This window comes from Eucyclogobius newberryi, unplaced genomic scaffold (assembly GCF_026437365.1).
Source record: "Eucyclogobius newberryi isolate DKJ021-1_F unplaced genomic scaffold, fEucNew1.0.hap1 SCAF_16, whole genome shotgun sequence".
NCBI classification, from domain to species: Eukaryota; Metazoa; Chordata; class Actinopteri; order Gobiiformes; family Gobiidae; genus Eucyclogobius; species Eucyclogobius newberryi.
In genome coordinates, this window is record NW_027315790.1 from 6269044 (window position 1) to 6286543 (window position 17500).

The following is a 17500-nucleotide window of genomic DNA, read 5'->3' on the forward strand; positions in this document are numbered from 1 at the left end:
TACCGAGCTGTTTTTTAAATATATTTTTCTATTTCATTGCCGTCCTTGCTTTGATTTTTAATGAGCTTCTGCAGTTTAATGAATAAACAAGTAAACAAGAACAACAATGTAACTGCTCAGCCTCCACGCAGTGCTAAAAAATATATCTGTTGATACAGTAAAGCGTGTGTGTACAGTAAAGCTGGCAGGTGTGAACTGTTGCTAGGTAACGGCTGCCAAAAAGCGAGGATGGGTGTCAGGAAGGCAGATGTTCTAAAAGTAGAACACTAAGGAGCGCTCAGAGAGAGAGAGAGCGGAGGAGGAGCGCTTGTTTCATCACATCTCTATTCTGAATGGATTTGATGGAATTGTTTTAATCTAAAGGTTTGGTCTTTTTGTATTTGGTTTGGTATTTTGTCGTAAACATGTGTTTTTCTGCAAAAAATATCTCTACAGGTAAAACTATCATTTAGTTTGTATTTTATTTCAACACAAAAGCTTTCACCTGGAAACAACAACCTGCAATCTGCAATTTTAATAACGGATTGTACAGAAGGATTTGTCATAATTATAATGCTTTGGGCTCTGAAAGTTGTGAAAAGCGCTTATAAACTCAAAGAAACGACGATTTCAAGACAGGTTCTGCAAATCAGGTGCAGCGCCTTTAGACACATTATGATCACATGACACAGGCTGATGTGGCACGTAAACAGTTCTGCTTCATGTGTTTATAACCTTTTATTTACAGTATGCAGATGATTCTGTTTAAAAATCTGCTGCCGTCCTAAAGGAGCAATGAGAGGAAGCATCACGGCCGAAGACGACGTGCCTCCGGGTCAGTGAATACTGAACCGATCGGGACGGAGCCTTATTCCAGTTCCAGACAGTTGACTGGAGTGACAGGCAGACAAATAAATATGGAAGAGGTATTCAGCGTTCTCTCTGCCTGTGTATCAGCGTCCACATGACAATACTGAGTGAGCGCTGTCAAAACACATCAGCACCGCCTGACAGCTGCAGCAGGCGCACAGATACTGCACGGATACTGCGCGGATACTGCGCGGATACTGCACGGATACTGCACGGATACTGCACGGATACTGCACGGATACTGCACGGATACTGCACGGATACTGCGACTGACAGGGAAAAGTACCAAATCAGAGCAAAACAATCTAAAACTGGAACATCAAGACAATATGCAAAGACAATCATTTCATGTTTTTATGCGAGTTACATTCACACAGTTGTACAAAGCTGCTGTGATTTTCCATACTTTATTTTATTGGCATAATTGTAGTATTTGAGTGATTTTAAGTGTGTTAAATGTTTGGTGTGCTCTTCCCATTGAGTAAGTGACAAAAGCTTTGTGAATTCAAGACCAGGTTAAAAATGAAAGTCTATAGAAAACGCTTGTCGAGTGCGTCCTGCCTTTTCCGCGGCACGATTTCTTAGTTTTTGCGGCGCGATTCCTGCGTTTTCGTACGCTCTTGACGCTTTGGGCGCGCGTATGAGGCGCGCGAGGCGTCCAAAGCAGCCGGCGCGACATGTTCAACTTTGTTCATCTTTCTGCGGCAGATGCGCCGCAGCAGCCAATCAGAGATGACGTGCTACGCACGACCTGGAAAAAGACCCAAAACAAATCCCGCAAGATAAAACAAAATCTTTAGACGCAGCTCTTGGAGCAAATAATGATATTGACTAAACTCTGCTCAGCTCTGAAGTATCTGCGGGTCCCAGACGGGCCCCGGGGCCCATCGCCTCCGCTTTTGGACTTTGTAAAGTTAATAAACCAAAGCCATTAAACTCCATTTACACCACGAGAAAAGCAGCACAGCACAACTCCTCCACTGAGCATGTGCAGGACGACTCCCCTCCACTGAGCATGTGCAGGACGACTCCCCTCCACTGAGCATGTGCAGGACGACTCTCCTCCACTGAGCATGTGCAGGACGACTCCCCTCCACTGAGCATGTGCAGGACGACTCCCCTCCACTGAGCATGTGCAGGACGACTCTCCTCCACTGAGCATGTGCAGGACGACTCCCCTCCACTGAGCATGTGCAGGACGACTCTCCTCCACTGAGCATGTGCAGGACGACTCTCCTCCACTGAGCATGTGCAGGACGACTCTCCTCCACTGAGCATGTGCAGGACGACTCTCCTCCACTGAGCATGTGCAGGACGACTCTCCTCCACTGAGCATGTGCAGGACGACTCTCCTCCACTGAGCATGTGCAGGACGACTCTCCTCCACGGGACATGTGCAGGACGACTCTTCTCCACTGAGCATGTGCAGGACGACTCTCCTCCACTGAGCATGTGCAGGACGACTCTCCTCCACTGAGCATGTGCAGGACGACTCTCCTCCACTGAGCATGTGCAGGACGACTCTCCTCCACGGGACATGTGCAGGACGACTCTTCTCCACTGAGCATGTGCAGGACGACTCTCCTCCACTGAGCATGTGCAGGACGACTCTCCTCCACTGAGCATGTGCAGGACGACTCTCCTCCACTGAGCATGTGCAGGACGACTCTCCTCCACTGAGCATGTGCAAGACGACTCTCCTCCACTGAGCATGTGCAGGACGACTCTCCTCCACTGAGCATGTGCAGGACGACTCTCCTCCACTGAGCATGTGCAAGACGACTCTCCTCCACTGAGCATGTGCAGGACGACTCTCCTCCACTGAGCATGTGCAAGACGACTCTCCTCCACTGAGCATGTGCAGGACGACTCTCCTCCACTGAGCATGTGCAGGACGACTCTCCTCCACTGAGCTTGTGCAGGACGACTCTCCTCCACTGAGCATGTGCAGGACGACTCTTCTCCACTGAGCATGTGCAGGACGACTCTCCTCCACTGAGCATGTGCAGGACGACTCTCCTCCACTGAGCATGTGCAGGACGACTCTCCTCCACTGAGCATGTGCAGGACGACTCTCCTCCACTGAGCATGTGCAAGACGACTCTCCTCCACTGAGCTTGTGCAGGACGACTCTCCTCCACGGGACATGTGCAGGACGACTCTTCTCCACTGAGCATGTGCAGGACGACTCTCCTCCACGGGACATGTGCAGGACGACTCTTCTCCACTGAGCATGTGCAGGACGACTCTCCTCCACTGAGCATGTGCAGGACGACTCTCCTCCACTGAGCATGTGCAGGACGACTCGGACGTCTGCTGTGAGTGTATTTTACAGACGTGAGTCCGGGGCGTCGAGAACGCACGTCCGGTGCGTTTGTCTTCAAATGTACAGGCGTCTAACTTCAGCGTCGGCCGCGATTTTAACGTCGCGGTGTGTACTAGACATTTTGAAGTTTGATATATTGCTTAAGAAAATATTAAAGATAAACAGTCATATTGAAACCAAGTTATGCCACTGACACAATAGGGATACACAAATACCAGTATCGATATTAGTACCGATACTGGAGCATTAACGGATTAAGCACCGATTCCTTATCTTCCAATGCTAATGACATAGTCCAATTAGCCATTTTGTGAAAACAAACCACCTTCAACCCAGTAAAGGTTGTACATGTGAAAACCTGATTTTAAAGCTCAGAAGTCTTGAGATGAACCATCACCCGTCACATGTTGTACCTCACAACCAATCACCTCTTCCCTCTCACAGCAGCAGAGCCTCCAGCCTCTCATCTACTCCTCTCCTCCAGCAGCGCCTCACTCATTCGACAGTTTAAAGGACTTTACCGTTTTAAACCACCGTTCCCTCCTCAGAAACATCCCTGGAGTTGTATTTAGATGGGTGATAGTGACAAAAAATAATACATCAATCATTTTTGGGAGTAACTTGATAACAATATTCAGACGATATCATGTCTATCCAACAGAAATGTGTTAAAACATGTCTTTATATGTATTAGTTAAGGTTTAGGATCAGACAAATGTGAAATGATTACCGTATTTTCCGGGCTATAAGTCGCACCAGCCAAAAAAAAATGCATAATAGAGAAGAAAAAAACATATATAAGTTGCACTGGAGTATGAAATGCAGTTGCAAGTGTGAAAATAACAAATAATATCACATATAAGTCACTCCGGAGTATAAGTATATAAGTATAAATATAAGTATAAGTCGCACCCCGGCCAAAACTATGGAAAAAGGTGCGACTTATAGTCTGGAATTTACGGTAATCAAATTAATCAAAAGTGCAGAAATATCACCATTATATCCTTATCTGAAAGTTTACGACATAATTTAACCTATTTTTTTTACTCTAAACAATACACTTGATACTCAAATTTAGAACTTCGTCAAAACGACATTCATTATATTTTCTACATCTCAATAACCAATAATAATCAACTTTTAATTCACACTTTTTTGATGAATCCTGTTTAGTATGTCCCCTCCTTCTGAGCCCCAGAAAACACTCGGGATCTGGGCTGTTGTGTGTGTTCATAAATGATCCTCAGACTCCTCCTGAGCATTTTCTCTATCAAATTGCGTCCATTGCAACTGCATACCTGCATGTCAGGGGCAAGCTAGGTTTACTCATCCCCCCTTTGTAATTCCATCTGCAGCCAGTAGATGGAGCTTTGACTCAATTCCTGATGTATGAAACGGAAAATTTCAAGCTGTTTAACATGAAGTCAGAGTCCTCCAGAGCATGTTTAAAGCACAATAACAACACAAATAATGCTGAATGTCTGTCTGTTCAATCTCGATCTCTGGTTCTAATGTTAAAGGCGACCGAGCAGAAGGCGGTGACAGGCTGCGAGTGCAACTCCCGCTCCGTACCTTGCAGCCCTCGCAGGCGCTGACTCCGTAGTGGTATCCGGAGGACTTGTCCTGGCACACGAAGCAGGGTTTGTAGACTCGGGGCGGGGGCGGAGGCGAGGGCGGGCTGGGGACCAACTCCTCCGAACTGCTGCTCTGGGTCTCGATGGCTGCGCACAAAACAACAGCAACAATATATGAGCGACACGGCAGGAGAAACAGCATCGTCGTGCATTGTGGATGTTGAGAATGAGAATGGCGATGTGCAGCCTGGTGGTGGAGTGGGCTAAGCAGCAGCACATATGCCAGGATCTGCGCCAGAGTCTGAGTCATTTGAGTCCCGGCTTGGCCATCCAAAATATCCTTTCAAAGTGTTATAACTATACACGACTTAATAAAACGGTCTGACGTATATGTACATTATTCAGTGTTGGTTCTCTTACAAAAATACCCAATGGACAAGACAAATGAATGATACCACTTTTTTTATTGAATTAAATTTTTTGAAATATCAAACGCTCAAAACACAGAACTGAACAGGATCAAATCAAAAATAGTTGCACGGGACATTCAATGAAATACAATTACGGCACAACTGATTAAACCCAAAAAAAACACTTTGTCGCGACTGGCAAAAAGTCTGAACATAATTCTTTCCATTTTTCAAATTTCAGTTATAATTTCAGTTTTTGGTTTGTGTCATCCACGTCTTTGATGGTCTTTATTTCTACTGCCAGAAGATACACTCTCCAGTCATCCATGGCAGTGCATCTTTTCAATTTGAATATGGTTAAATAAGTGTTTTCTTTGGATCATCAAGGGTCAAATCATTAAAATAAATTGAGTTTTACTAGTAGAGAACAAAGGCCATCTGTACCTTTAATACACTGACAAGAGTTTTTCCTTTTTCAAACTGGTTCTTACTGAAAAACATAAACCACTTGATAGTACGGAGATAGAAAAACACGTACACGTTTTCCATGTGACAAATGAATGAATGAGCCAAAGGTCAAACTGTCCCTAAACCTAACCTGACCTTTAACCTAAAACAAACAGTTTTTAAGATGATATAATGATCCTTTCTCTTCCTTTAGATTAAATTGGCCTTTATTGTCCTCTGCGTTTGACCCGAACTTCAGAGTCGTGACCCGTCCTTTGGTGTCGCGACCCGTCCTTCGGTGTCGCGACCCGTCCTTCGGTGTCTCGACCCGTCCTTTGGTGTCGCTACCCGTCCTTCCGAGTCGCGACCCGTCCTTCAGTGTCGCGACCCGTCCTTCAGAGTCGTGACCCGTCCTTCAGTGTCGTGACCCGTCCTTCAGTGTCGTGACCCGTCCTTCAGAGTCATGACCCGTCCTTCAGTGTCGTGACCCGTCCTTCAGAGTCGTGACCTTCAGTGTCGTGACCCGTCCTTCCGAGTCGCGACCCGTCCTTCAGTGTCGTGACCCGTCCTTCAGAGTCGTGACCCGTCCTTCAGTGTCGTGACCCGTCCTTCAGTGTCGTGACCCGTCCTTCAGAGTCGTGACCCGTCCTTCAGTGTCGTGACCCGTCCTTCAGAGTCGTGACCCGTCCTTCAGTGTCGTGACCTGTCCTTCAGAGTTGTGACCCGTCCTTCAGTGTCGTGACCCGTCCTTCAGAGTCGTGACCCGTCCCGTCCTTCAGTGTCGTGACCCGTCCTGTCCTTCAGTGTCGTGACCCGTCCTTCAGAGTCGTGACCCGTCCTTCAGTGTCGTGACCCGTCCTTCAGAGTCGTGACCCGTCCTTCAGTGTCGTGACCCGTCCTTCAGTGTCGTGACCCGTTCTTCAGAGTCGTGACCCGTCCCGTCCTTCAGTGTCGTGACCCGTTCTTCAGTGTCGTGACCCGTCCCGTCCTTCAGTGTCGTGACCCGTCCTTCAGTGTCGTGATCCGTCCTGTCCTTCAGTGTCGTGACCCGTCCTTCAGAGTTGTGACCCGTCCTTCAGTGTCATGACCCGTCCTTCAGAGTCGTGACCCGTCCTTCAGTGTCGTGACCCGTCCTTCAGTGTCGTGACCCGTCCTTCAGTGTCGTGACCCGTCCTGTCCTTCAGTGTCGTGACCCGTCCTTCAGAGTCGTGACCCGTCCTTCAGTGTCATGACCCGTCCTTCAGAGTTGTGGCCCGTCCTTCAGTGTCGTGACCCGTCCTTCAGTGTCGCGACCCGTCCTTCAGAGTCGCGACCCGTCCTTCAGTGTCGTGACCCGTCCTTCAGAGTCGTGACCCGTCCTTCAGTGTCGTGACCCGTCCTTCAGTGTCGTTACCCGTCCTTCAGTGTCGTGACCCGTCCTTCAGTGACCCGTCCTTCAGTGTCGTGATCCGTCCTGTCCTTCAGTGTCGTGAACCGTCCTTCAGAGTCGTGACCCGTCCTTCAGTGTTATGACCCGTCCTTCAGAGTCGTGACCCGTCCTTCAGTGTCGTGACCCGTCCTTCAGTGTCGTGACCCGTCCTGTCCTTCAGTGTCGTGACCCGTCCTTCAGTGTCGTGATCCGTCCTGTCCTTCAGTGTCGTGACCCGTCCTTCAGAGTCGTGACCCGTCCTTCAGTGTCGTGACCCGTCCTTCAGTGTCGTGACCCGTCCTGTCCTTCAGTGTCGTGACCCGTCCTTCAGTGTCGTGATCCGTCCTGTCCTTCAGTGTCGTGACCCGGCCTTCAGTGTCGTGACCCGTCCTTCAGTATCGTGACCCGGCCTTCAGTGTCGTGACCCGTCCTTCAGTATCGTGACCCGTCCTTCAGTGTCGTGACCCATCCTTCAGTGTCGTGACCTGTCCTTCAGAGTCGTGACCCGTCCTTCAGTGTCGTGACCCGTGCTTCAGAGTCGTGACCCGTCCTTCAGTGTTGTGACCCGTTCTTTAGAGTCGTGACCCGTCCTTTAGTGTCGTGACCCGTCCTTCAGAGTCGCGACCCGTCCTTCAGAGTCGTGACCCGTCCTTCAGTGTCGTGACCCGTCCTTCAGTGTCGTGACCCGTCCTGTCCTTCAGTGTCGTGACCCGGCCTTCAGTGTCGTGACCCGTCCTTCAGTGTCGCGACCCGTCCTTCAGTGTCGTGACCCGTCCTTCAGAGTCGTGACCCGTCCTTCAGTGTCGTGACCCGTCCTTCCGAGTCGCGACCCGTCCTTCAGTGTCGTGACCCGTCCTTCAGAGTTGTGACCCGTCCTTCAGTGTCGTGACCCGTCCTTCAGTGTCGTGACCCGTCCTTCAGAGTCGTGACCCGTCCTTCAGTGTCGTGACCCGTCCTTCAGAGTCGTGACCCGTCCTTCAGTGTCGTGACCCGTCCTTCAGAGTCGTGACCCGTCCTTCAGTGTCGTGACCCGTCCTTCAGAGTCGTGACCCGTCCCGTCCTTCAGTGTCGTGACCCGTCCTGTCCTTCAGTGTCGTGACCCGTCCTTCAGAGTCGTGACCCGTCCTTCAGTGTCGTGACCCGTCCTTCAGAGTCGTGACCCGTCCTTCAGTGTCGTGACCCGTCCTTCAGTGTCGTGACCCGTTCTTCAGAGTCGTGACCCGTCCCGTCCTTCAGTGTCGTGACCCGTTCTTCAGTGTCGTGACCCGTCCCGTCCTTCAGTGTCGTGACCCGTCCTTCAGTGTCGTGATCCGTCCTGTCCTTCAGTGTCGTGACCCGTCCTTCAGAGTTGTGACCCGTCCTTCAGTGTCATGACCCGTCCTTCAGAGTCGTGACCCGTCCTTCAGTGTCGTGACCCGTCCTTCAGTGTCGTGACCCGTCCTTCAGTGTCGTGACCCGTCCTGTCCTTCAGTGTCGTGACCCGTCCTTCAGAGTCGTGACCCGTCCTTCAGTGTCATGACCCGTCCTTCAGAGTTGTGGCCCGTCCTTCAGTGTCGTGACCCGTCCTTCAGTGTCGCGACCCGTCCTTCAGAGTCGCGACCCGTCCTTCAGTGTCGTGACCCGTCCTTCAGAGTCGTGACCCGTCCTTCAGTGTCGTGACCCGTCCTTCAGTGTCGTTACCCGTCCTTCAGTGTCGTGACCCGTCCTTCAGTGACCCGTCCTTCAGTGTCGTGATCCGTCCTGTCCTTCAGTGTCGTGAACCGTCCTTCAGAGTCGTGACCCGTCCTTCAGTGTCATGACCCGTCCTTCAGAGTCGTGACCCGTCCTTCAGTGTCGTGACCCGTCCTTCAGTGTCGTGACCCGTCCTGTCCTTCAGTGTCGTGACCCGTCCTTCAGTGTCGTGATCCGTCCTGTCCTTCAGTGTCGTGACCCGTCCTTCAGAGTCGTGACCCGTCCTTCAGTGTCGTGACCCGTCCTTCAGTGTCGTGACCCGTCCTGTCCTTCAGTGTCGTGACCCGTCCTTCAGTATCGTGACCCGGCCTTCAGTGTCGTGACCCGTCCTTCAGTATCGTGACCCGTCCTTCAGTGTCGTGACCCATCCTTCAGTGTCGTGACCTGTCCTTCAGAGTCGTGACCCGTCCTTCAGTGTCGTGACCCGTGCTTCAGAGTCGTGACCCGTCCTTCAGTGTTGTGACCCGTTCTTTAGAGTCGTGACCCGTCCTTTAGTGTCGTGACCCGTCCTTCAGAGTCGCGACCCGTCCTTCAGAGTCGTGACCCGTCCTTCAGTGTCGTGACCCGTCCTTCAGTGTCGTGACCCGTCCTGTCCTTCAGTGTCGTGACCCGGCCTTCAGTGTCGTGACCCGTCCTTCAGTGTCGTGATCCGTCCTGTCCTTCAGTGTCGTGACCCGTCCTTCAGTGTCATGACCCGTCCTTCAGTGTCGTGACCCGTCCCGTCCTTCAGAGTCGTGACCCGTCCTTCAGTGTCGTGACCCGTCCTGTCCTTCAGTGTCGTGACCCGTCCTTCAGAGTCGTGACCCGTCCTTCAGTGTCGTGACCCGTCCTTCAGAGTCGTGACCCGTCCTTCAGTGTCGTGACCCGTCCCGTCCTTCAGTATCGTGACCCGTCCCGTCCTTCAGTGTCGTGACCCGTCCCGTCCTTCAGTGTCGTGACCCGTCCTTCAGTGTCGTGACCCGTCCTTCAGTGTCGTGACCCGTCCTTCAGAGTCGTGACCGTCCTTCAGTGTCGTGACCCGTCCCGTCCTTCAGAGTCGTGACCTGTCCTTCAGTGTCGTGACCCGTCCCGTCCTTCAGTGTCGTGACCCGTCCCGTCCTTCAGTATCGTGACCCGTCCCGTCCTTCAGTATCGTGACCCGTCCCGTCCTTCAGTGTCGTGACCCGTCCCGTCCTTCAGTATCGTGACCCGTCCCGTCCTTCAGTATCGTGACCCGTCCCGTCCTTCAGTGTCGTGACCCGTCGTGAGCAGTGGGCACAGATCAAGAGCTCGGTTTGCTCAGGACTTTGCTTGTTTTTGCTCCTCCTCGCTCTTTCACTTTCCTCTGTGACTCTCTCTGCACTTACTCTTATGAATCTAAAACAATACTTGAATAGATAGTTAATAAAAAAATCATTAAAAAAAATAACGGGTATTAGCTGAGGGGATTTGCTCATTAAAAATAGATTTGACTTTGAAAAACACCGCTGGACAAAGAGTAAATTTGAATTATTCAAGTATTTTTTTTTGTTTTTCAAATACCACTTGAACTGAAGTTTGAAGTTTGTTCTTTTTCAGTTTATTATTTAAGTTTTCAAGTTTTTTTTTTTTTATTGGTAGTACGCCTATAATTTGAAATGATACAAAAAAAATAATAATTAAAATTTAAATGATTTAACATGTGCATGAAAGAGACTCACTATACGTTGAAAAATATATTTACCTTCTGAATCATAATCCACATATGCAAAGGTTTTAGCACATTTCAACTATGACATAAGACTCCCACCTAAAGCTAGCTTTCTGTCACAACTTCAGGCAGGCTTTAGTTGTTTGTTCATTGGTCGATCCCCTTCAGTGCCACTCCAACCAATCAGAGAGCAGACTCTGCCACCTTCTCCTGCTCTCCACTTATTACATTCACCTGGCCTGCCCCGCCCATGGGCCTGCCCCGCCCATGGGCGGGGGCCTGCCCCGCCTCAGTATTTGTACAGGCCCATTTCCCTCTGTTCCCTGTCAGATTGTCTTGTGTGTTACCGTAGCGCCCAGCACCAGTTATCCTGAGTCTTATCCTGCCTGTTCCTGTTTTGACCTGCCTTTTGGAACTTTGGACCATCTCTTTTGCCCCATTCTGGATTTGTCTGCAGTTGCAACCTTGTTTTCATCTCTGCTGGTAACAAATACCCTAAACCTGAACTGTTTCCTGTGTCGTGCATCCCATTTTGTGACTCCTGACACTTTCTTACAATCGTACATTCCTGGATGCGCTTGAACACAATTTCAGAAAACATCTTTGGGGCTAACGAGCACTACCGCCTCGCGCAAAACTCGCAACGATTCCAACCGTTTCTTTTTGCGAGATTAGATTAAGTTCTTGCCATCACCGTAAACTCAATTACTCATGTCGGGCACGTTTTCGTAATTAGCCAACCCTTGTTTTCAATCTAATCTTGCTAAATTCACCCGATTTGAACTATTCTGCTTGACTTTACAGTTGTATTTTCAAGTTGGGAAAAATGTCTCCTAAGGTTAATTAGAACGCTTTGGAACGCATTCGATTCTGTCTTATCTGCCGTCGGTGGAAAAGTTTGTGCGGAAAGAGTCGCGCAAGACGTTATTATGCAACTTAAACTTGTGCAGAATTGTAAAGTAGTCGGAGTTGACATAATGGTGCTACGCTAGGTAAAATCGTGAGTGTTTTTTAGTGAGGAGTAAACAAGTGAAAGGGAAAGTGTTGCTGAGTTGGGTAAGCCAGAGCAAAAAGGGGCTGGTTTTGTAACATCTTATGAAAAAGTCATAAAAACGATAATTGAATGATGTAAGATATAAACGGAGCTGTAATGTTAAAAGTAACGTTAGATAATCAAAGAGGACTTAACGAGGGCAGAACTTTGGTCCTTTCGTTGATTAATCAGCCAATGTTCCACAAAATTAGTTGACTCATGTTTTTGGTGGATTTTAAAGGATTTAAAAAGAAAATGGCAAAAAGCAGAAGGAAAAGGAATGAGATATCTTAAGATTTGGGGGTGATCGTTGGTATTCTGTATAAATAATTACAATTGCGTTGTCTCCGGTGGTACTATATACTATACTATAATACTTAAAGTGTCCCCTACAGGTTGGACGACTCATTGAACTAAAATGCAGTTACAGGATGATTTTTCGGCAGAGAACGCAGACGGAAGTGCTCATGCCACTCCCCCGTGCGGACTGACACAACACACACGTGCGTTTGTTTATTAGCGCAACGGATCGCATCGCATCTCTCGTCTCCCGTAAATTTCCGTCATTTCCGATAGATCCATGCGCTTAGGCACGTGGAAACGTGGGGAGGAGCCGCACGCGGCTGCAGGTGAGCAGTAGGTGCGTTTTATGATTGATACATGGCAGGACTAATCGGCAGTCCACGCCACGAGGAAAAAAATCGTCCATTCAACCTTTAAGATGATTCTATTTAGAATTTTGAAATAAAATATAAAAATGTTATCACAAAATAGCAATATTTTTTAGGTTTATAATTTAATTTCCTGTTTGTAACTGATGACATCACACTAGGAAATTACACAGCAACTGGGCAAGAACTCAGCTAATGTCACAATTTGTATAATTTGACCATAAAATATACGAGAGCGACTTTATTTTGTTGAATTTGTGTAAAAAATAAAATACTCTGTAAATTATGAATAAACTTTGACTGGAATGAGTATCATAGTGTGATGTCACTTCCTGTCATTTTCTACAGTTTTTCCAACGTTTTCTCCAGAAATACTTACTCGATTGGCATTAAACTATAATTTTCATGTACAACAGGTATGAATACACCAAATTAAGTCAAAATTAGAACATTGTAAAAACCTGTAATACACCCTTTAAAGTCCAATTTAGTAGTGTTGTTGTTGTAGTAAATGAGTCAATTTTGTGTTTTTCTTCAAATAGTCTATTGCAAAAGCAGCACATTGGACTGAAAATGAGACCTCTGTACACCGTCTACATCTAATAATAAAGTCTTTCATGTTTCATCAACCTGGCATTAAAAGCTGAAAGCAGCTCTGTGATTGGCAGCGCTTGGGGCGGTCCACCCCATGTTCACTTCAACGTCTGAAAAAAGCTGTTCTAAGCCCGTGCATGTAACTGAAAATAATGCATGTGGATATTAACGCATTAACGAGCGCGAGGGACGAGTTAGACTGATGTAAAAACCTACTTTGGGTTTTGTGGTGTGAAAATGATGTACCTCGGCTTTAGTTTCAGGAGCTTTTGCCTTTTAGTTGAAGCAAAAAGCATGACTTTAGTCTTTCTTTTGTCGACCACATCCCTCGACCTATGAAGTTACACATGAAGGGCAGAGCAAGTGGAAGCGTTAAGATCAGTTCAGCTTAAAAAGTGGATGGTACTTTTGGTTACGGAAATACAATTCACTTTTTTTATTTTTATTGAAAGAATAAACACAGACCAATCAAAACTTGAGTGTAAATAAAGATACAGTCCAGTAACATTGTCAAAAAAGTAGAAAAAAGAAAGAAAAAGAGAAAAAAAAAGGGAAAAAAAAAAGAAAGTACGGAGTGGGCGGAACCAGAGAAAATACAAAGTGTGTATTGTTTGAGATTGCCGTTTTTAGAATAATGCATCCAAATGAAAATAAAATACAAGGTTAAAGCACCTGGTCCATAATGTGAGTCCCATTTCGTCCAGTTTATGTCAAATTTGTCCATTTCCAAGTTCAGTCCGTATGTGATTTTTTTCCATGTGTCCATTATGATTTCGGTCCAGTCCTTTATTGTTGGTGCAGTCTGTGTCATCCATTTTTTTTGTGATGGGCTTTTTCCCAACCGCCAAAAGTATCCTCCAGAGATATCCATTCCCAACATCCATGGCAGGAGTTCTGAGACCCAAATACATGGATCTAAAGTCTGATGGGATCGTAGTGTCAAAGATTGACTGTAGTGCCTTATTCATTTCTGTCCAATAAGTCTGTACAACGATTCACTTTCATTTCATTGTACAATTCACTTTTCGCTGGTTTTAGATCAGCGGAGATGACAAACTCCGCCCCCTCGACAGCAGACTGACACTGTGCTTTTGATTTGGTCTGGTGAAGTGAAAGTAAATACTACCAGAGCTTCAATGTGTTTATTTGTGCTGTGGAGAGATAATTACTTTATTTCATGTGTGAAAATCAAATGCTCAACGTAAATGAGTTTTCCAAAAGTGTGGTTAAATCCTGTAGATATTTAATGGCACTTATAGCCACACATTTTCAGTGCTTATGCTCTTTTTTTTTTTATTAATTTGTATTTCTTTTATTGAGTAATTCTTTGGACCACTATGTACTTCCACTTAGCTGCTCTGTATACAACCTGAGCCCAGGCTATTGCTATAAAAAAGGCTAATATTGACTTGACATTTGTGTGTGAAATAAACACATTACTCAACCACAAACATGTTCCTCAAAAATATTGGCCTTTTTGTACAAGTACAAAACAATCCATTATCATAAGAACAGATTTATTGATATTTTTATAGATTTTTTTCCTCCCTTTTCAGCTCAACCCTTTTCACATTTGCACAGCATTTTAGCAGACATAAGGCCTGTTTCCACTGGTTTTCTTTATTGCACTGAAAAACATACAAAATAGTATTACCTGAGTCTCGTTTCAATGGAAATGTTTATTTGTGTCGCGTGCACCTTTACGGCTTTACTCTAACTCGGTCAGCAGATCTGCAGATATCCAAAACACCAAATCTGAGCCATTATTTAAACAGCCTCAACACAATAAATTCTCGATATACAATTCATCCGTTTCTCTTCCGTCATCCGTTTCTCTTCCGCATCTCACCAAATGTCCCCCCTTTTTCCCATCCCGTGTTCCCATCCACATAGACGAGGGCAGCGGACCCCGACGACCGCGTGTAATAGTCTTCCCAGGTGGTAGCTCACTTTAACTTTCATCCACGGGCGAAAGAAAAGTGCAATTGTGATGGTCCGGGCAACTATTCAGGCTCCTGACCCCCCGCCGTCACCAGCATAAACCGCACTGCTTTATGGGTAAAACGCAGAGGTAGGTGGTCTTTGGTTCTACTGTATACCTGTATTGTGCTTTTTTTTTTTTTTTTTTTTTCATTTTCTGCCCGATTAAGTTGAGTTGACTCATCCTCGAGAGCACACACAGGGGCCGCTGACAGACGAGGAGGATGAGGAGGGGGGGGGCAGACATAGGCAGACGACCCCTGCACGACCCCTGGATGACCTGAGAGCCCGGGGTCAAGCGGGATAGAAGGAGAGGGGAAGGAGAAAGGGGAAATACCAAAGGAAAGGCCCTGCTTATTGGATCAGTGACAGTGGAATCCTGACCGGAGCAGGGCAGGGGAATTAGGACGAGAAGGAACAGAGCCGAGTGGACGTTTTCTGACCGCTCTGATCATTCCTCGCCAAATGCTGACTTGATTTTGTGTTAATCTGTTTCATTTCCACTGATGTTAACTTCTATGTCGAGCCCACAGGCTTAGCAAAACAAAGCTAGCGTACGTTAGCATCAGCTGTTTCCTGTTTATCGACGCACGGCACTCACGTCAAGGCCAAAACTGTAATATGAGGCATTTATTTATCATAGTCCACGTGATCCAAAGCCAGTGCGTTACGTGAAGGGAGTTTAAAACGCCGTGTAGAGTTAGAGAAGTTAAAGAAATACTAAAAAAGCTGAGGATGAACAGGAAGTAGTTTACACAGCAACACAACATTTGAATTACTAAACGTTATTTTGTGAATAGTTAAGTTTGGCCTGAGATCGAAGTCAGCTGCAGTTTAGATTTAGTTTATTCAGAAAACATTTGTCATGTTTGGGTGTCGTATCGTTAAGCGTAATATCATCAATATTCAGACGATATTGTGCAAATCATGACAATAAATGTCTTGGTGGAGGTTCGGGAATCCCACAAAACATGAATGAACTGTCAAATAACCTCTGAAATATAGAAACATCACTTTATACAGTTTTAATTTGATTGCCTTGTTATTTATTTGTTGTGCTGTTAGTTTTGTGTTTTTTTAGATCAAATATATACTCAATATTCTAATTCTGCATATCTCCAAAACAGCAATCACGGTGGTATCAAGTAAAATTTTTGCAGCAATAGTAATAATTCTTGTATATTTAGCCATATAACTGTAATTTTACTTAAGTACAAATATTCATTACTGTTCACTATCGCAGGTAGCAGTATTAGTAGTAGTAGTTTGGTCGTTGATTTATTCACATTATTCAAGTGTGTTTTATTGGCATTTTTGTACAATGGCCTCAACTTCTTCAAACATTTCAAAATATTTTTTTACAATATTCAACATGACTTTTTGCACATTTCTGTTCACAACTGAAACCTTGCAAAATAAAATAAGTCAAAACCAAACCGAAACTGCACCGTCGTTCTGAAATACCACACAAAGTGCTCCTCCTGACGAGCGGCAGATGGCAAAGAACCCGGAGCGCACACGGGCGATTGGACACGGGCGCGGCTCTGAAACGAGGACAAAAGTGCATTCGGCTGCTTGGTAAAAAAGACGGGAAGAGCAAGACCGACCTGCAGCTCTTCATTTTCATTTCAAATCAATTTAGCTCTCACGCTTCTTCTCTCACTCCGGGTGAGAGAGAGAAGAAGGGAAGCGAGGGGAGAGACAGAGAGCAAATCATGAGGAGGACGAGAAGGAGGTGAGGGGGGAAAGGGAAGGGGGAGAAGGAAGAGAGAGAGGAACGAGGAAAGAGGAAAATAGGAGAAAAGATAGAAGAGAGGGAAAGAAAAGTGAGGACTAGAAAAATGGAGAGTAAGGTGAGAGAGAGAGGGCAAGAGAGGGAGAGAAATAAGTGCATGGGAAAGAGGGAGAGAGAGAAGAGGGAGGTGTGTACGGAGAAAGTGAATGAGGGAAATAGAAATATTGGAGAAAGAGGGAGAGAGAAAAACACGAGAGAGGAAGATATAGTGGAGGTGAGAGGGGGAAAGAAGATAGCACGGAGGGAGAAATGAAGAGGGGGAAAGGATGAAGGGAAAGAGAGATGGAGAGGAGAAAAAATAGAGAGAGAGGGAGGAAGAAGGGTGAAGAAAGAGTGAACGAGGGAGCAAAGGAGATAGAAATATGGAGAGAAAGGAGAGAGGAGTGAGGTGTCAGAGAGAAAGAGGGAGAGACACAGCAAAGGGATAGAGTGAGGGAAAGGGAAAAAATAAGAGAGAGGGTAAAAAAGGGAGAGGGGGAGAAAATGATAAGAGTGAAAGGTGACAGAAAAAACAAGAGAGGGAAATAGAGGGATGGAGAGGGAGGGATGGAGAGAGAGGGATGAGTGGAGTGAGGGGGGAGATGAGGAAGAGAGAGAGAGAGCGAGGGAGGCCCTGAGAATCTGAGAATACAAGCTCCACATGCTCCACATGCACCTTTACATCAGGTTTGATCTCAAATACAGCTAGCATGTTAGCATCATTAGCCACTACAACTGCTAATATGAACGTTTCACTAGATTTTCAAAATACAAATTAAAGGGAAAATATTATGTCAAATCAACTTTAATGAGCCTTTAGCCTTGTTCCAACAGTATTTCTCCATCATTAGTATTTTGGTTAATTCCTGCATGTTTGAGATAATCCTGTTTTGTACTTGAAGTGATCAGAAAAGTTCTGTTTTCACCTACCCCCTGACCCCGCTCACATCCCTGCATTTAGTCGCGATTATTCAAAAACGAAAGACTCTGAGTGACACATGTAGGGTTCTAAAATGTCACGTAGCCACTTTAAA

At 46.5% G+C, this 17500-nt stretch overlaps 1 protein-coding gene across 2 annotated transcripts in view; it reads right to left on the bottom strand.

The window, feature by feature from the left end:
* Nucleotides 1-17500, bottom strand: part of LOC140361615 (retinoic acid receptor beta-like) — a 147040-nt gene that overhangs the window by 78757 nt on the left and 50783 nt on the right. For both annotated transcript variants that reach the window (XM_072447346.1, XM_072447347.1), the window contains exon 2: nucleotides 4748-4896. In XM_072447346.1, the coding sequence (XP_072303447.1) occupies nucleotides 4748-4896 (149 nt within the window). The remainder of the gene's footprint in view (nucleotides 1-4747; nucleotides 4897-17500) is intronic.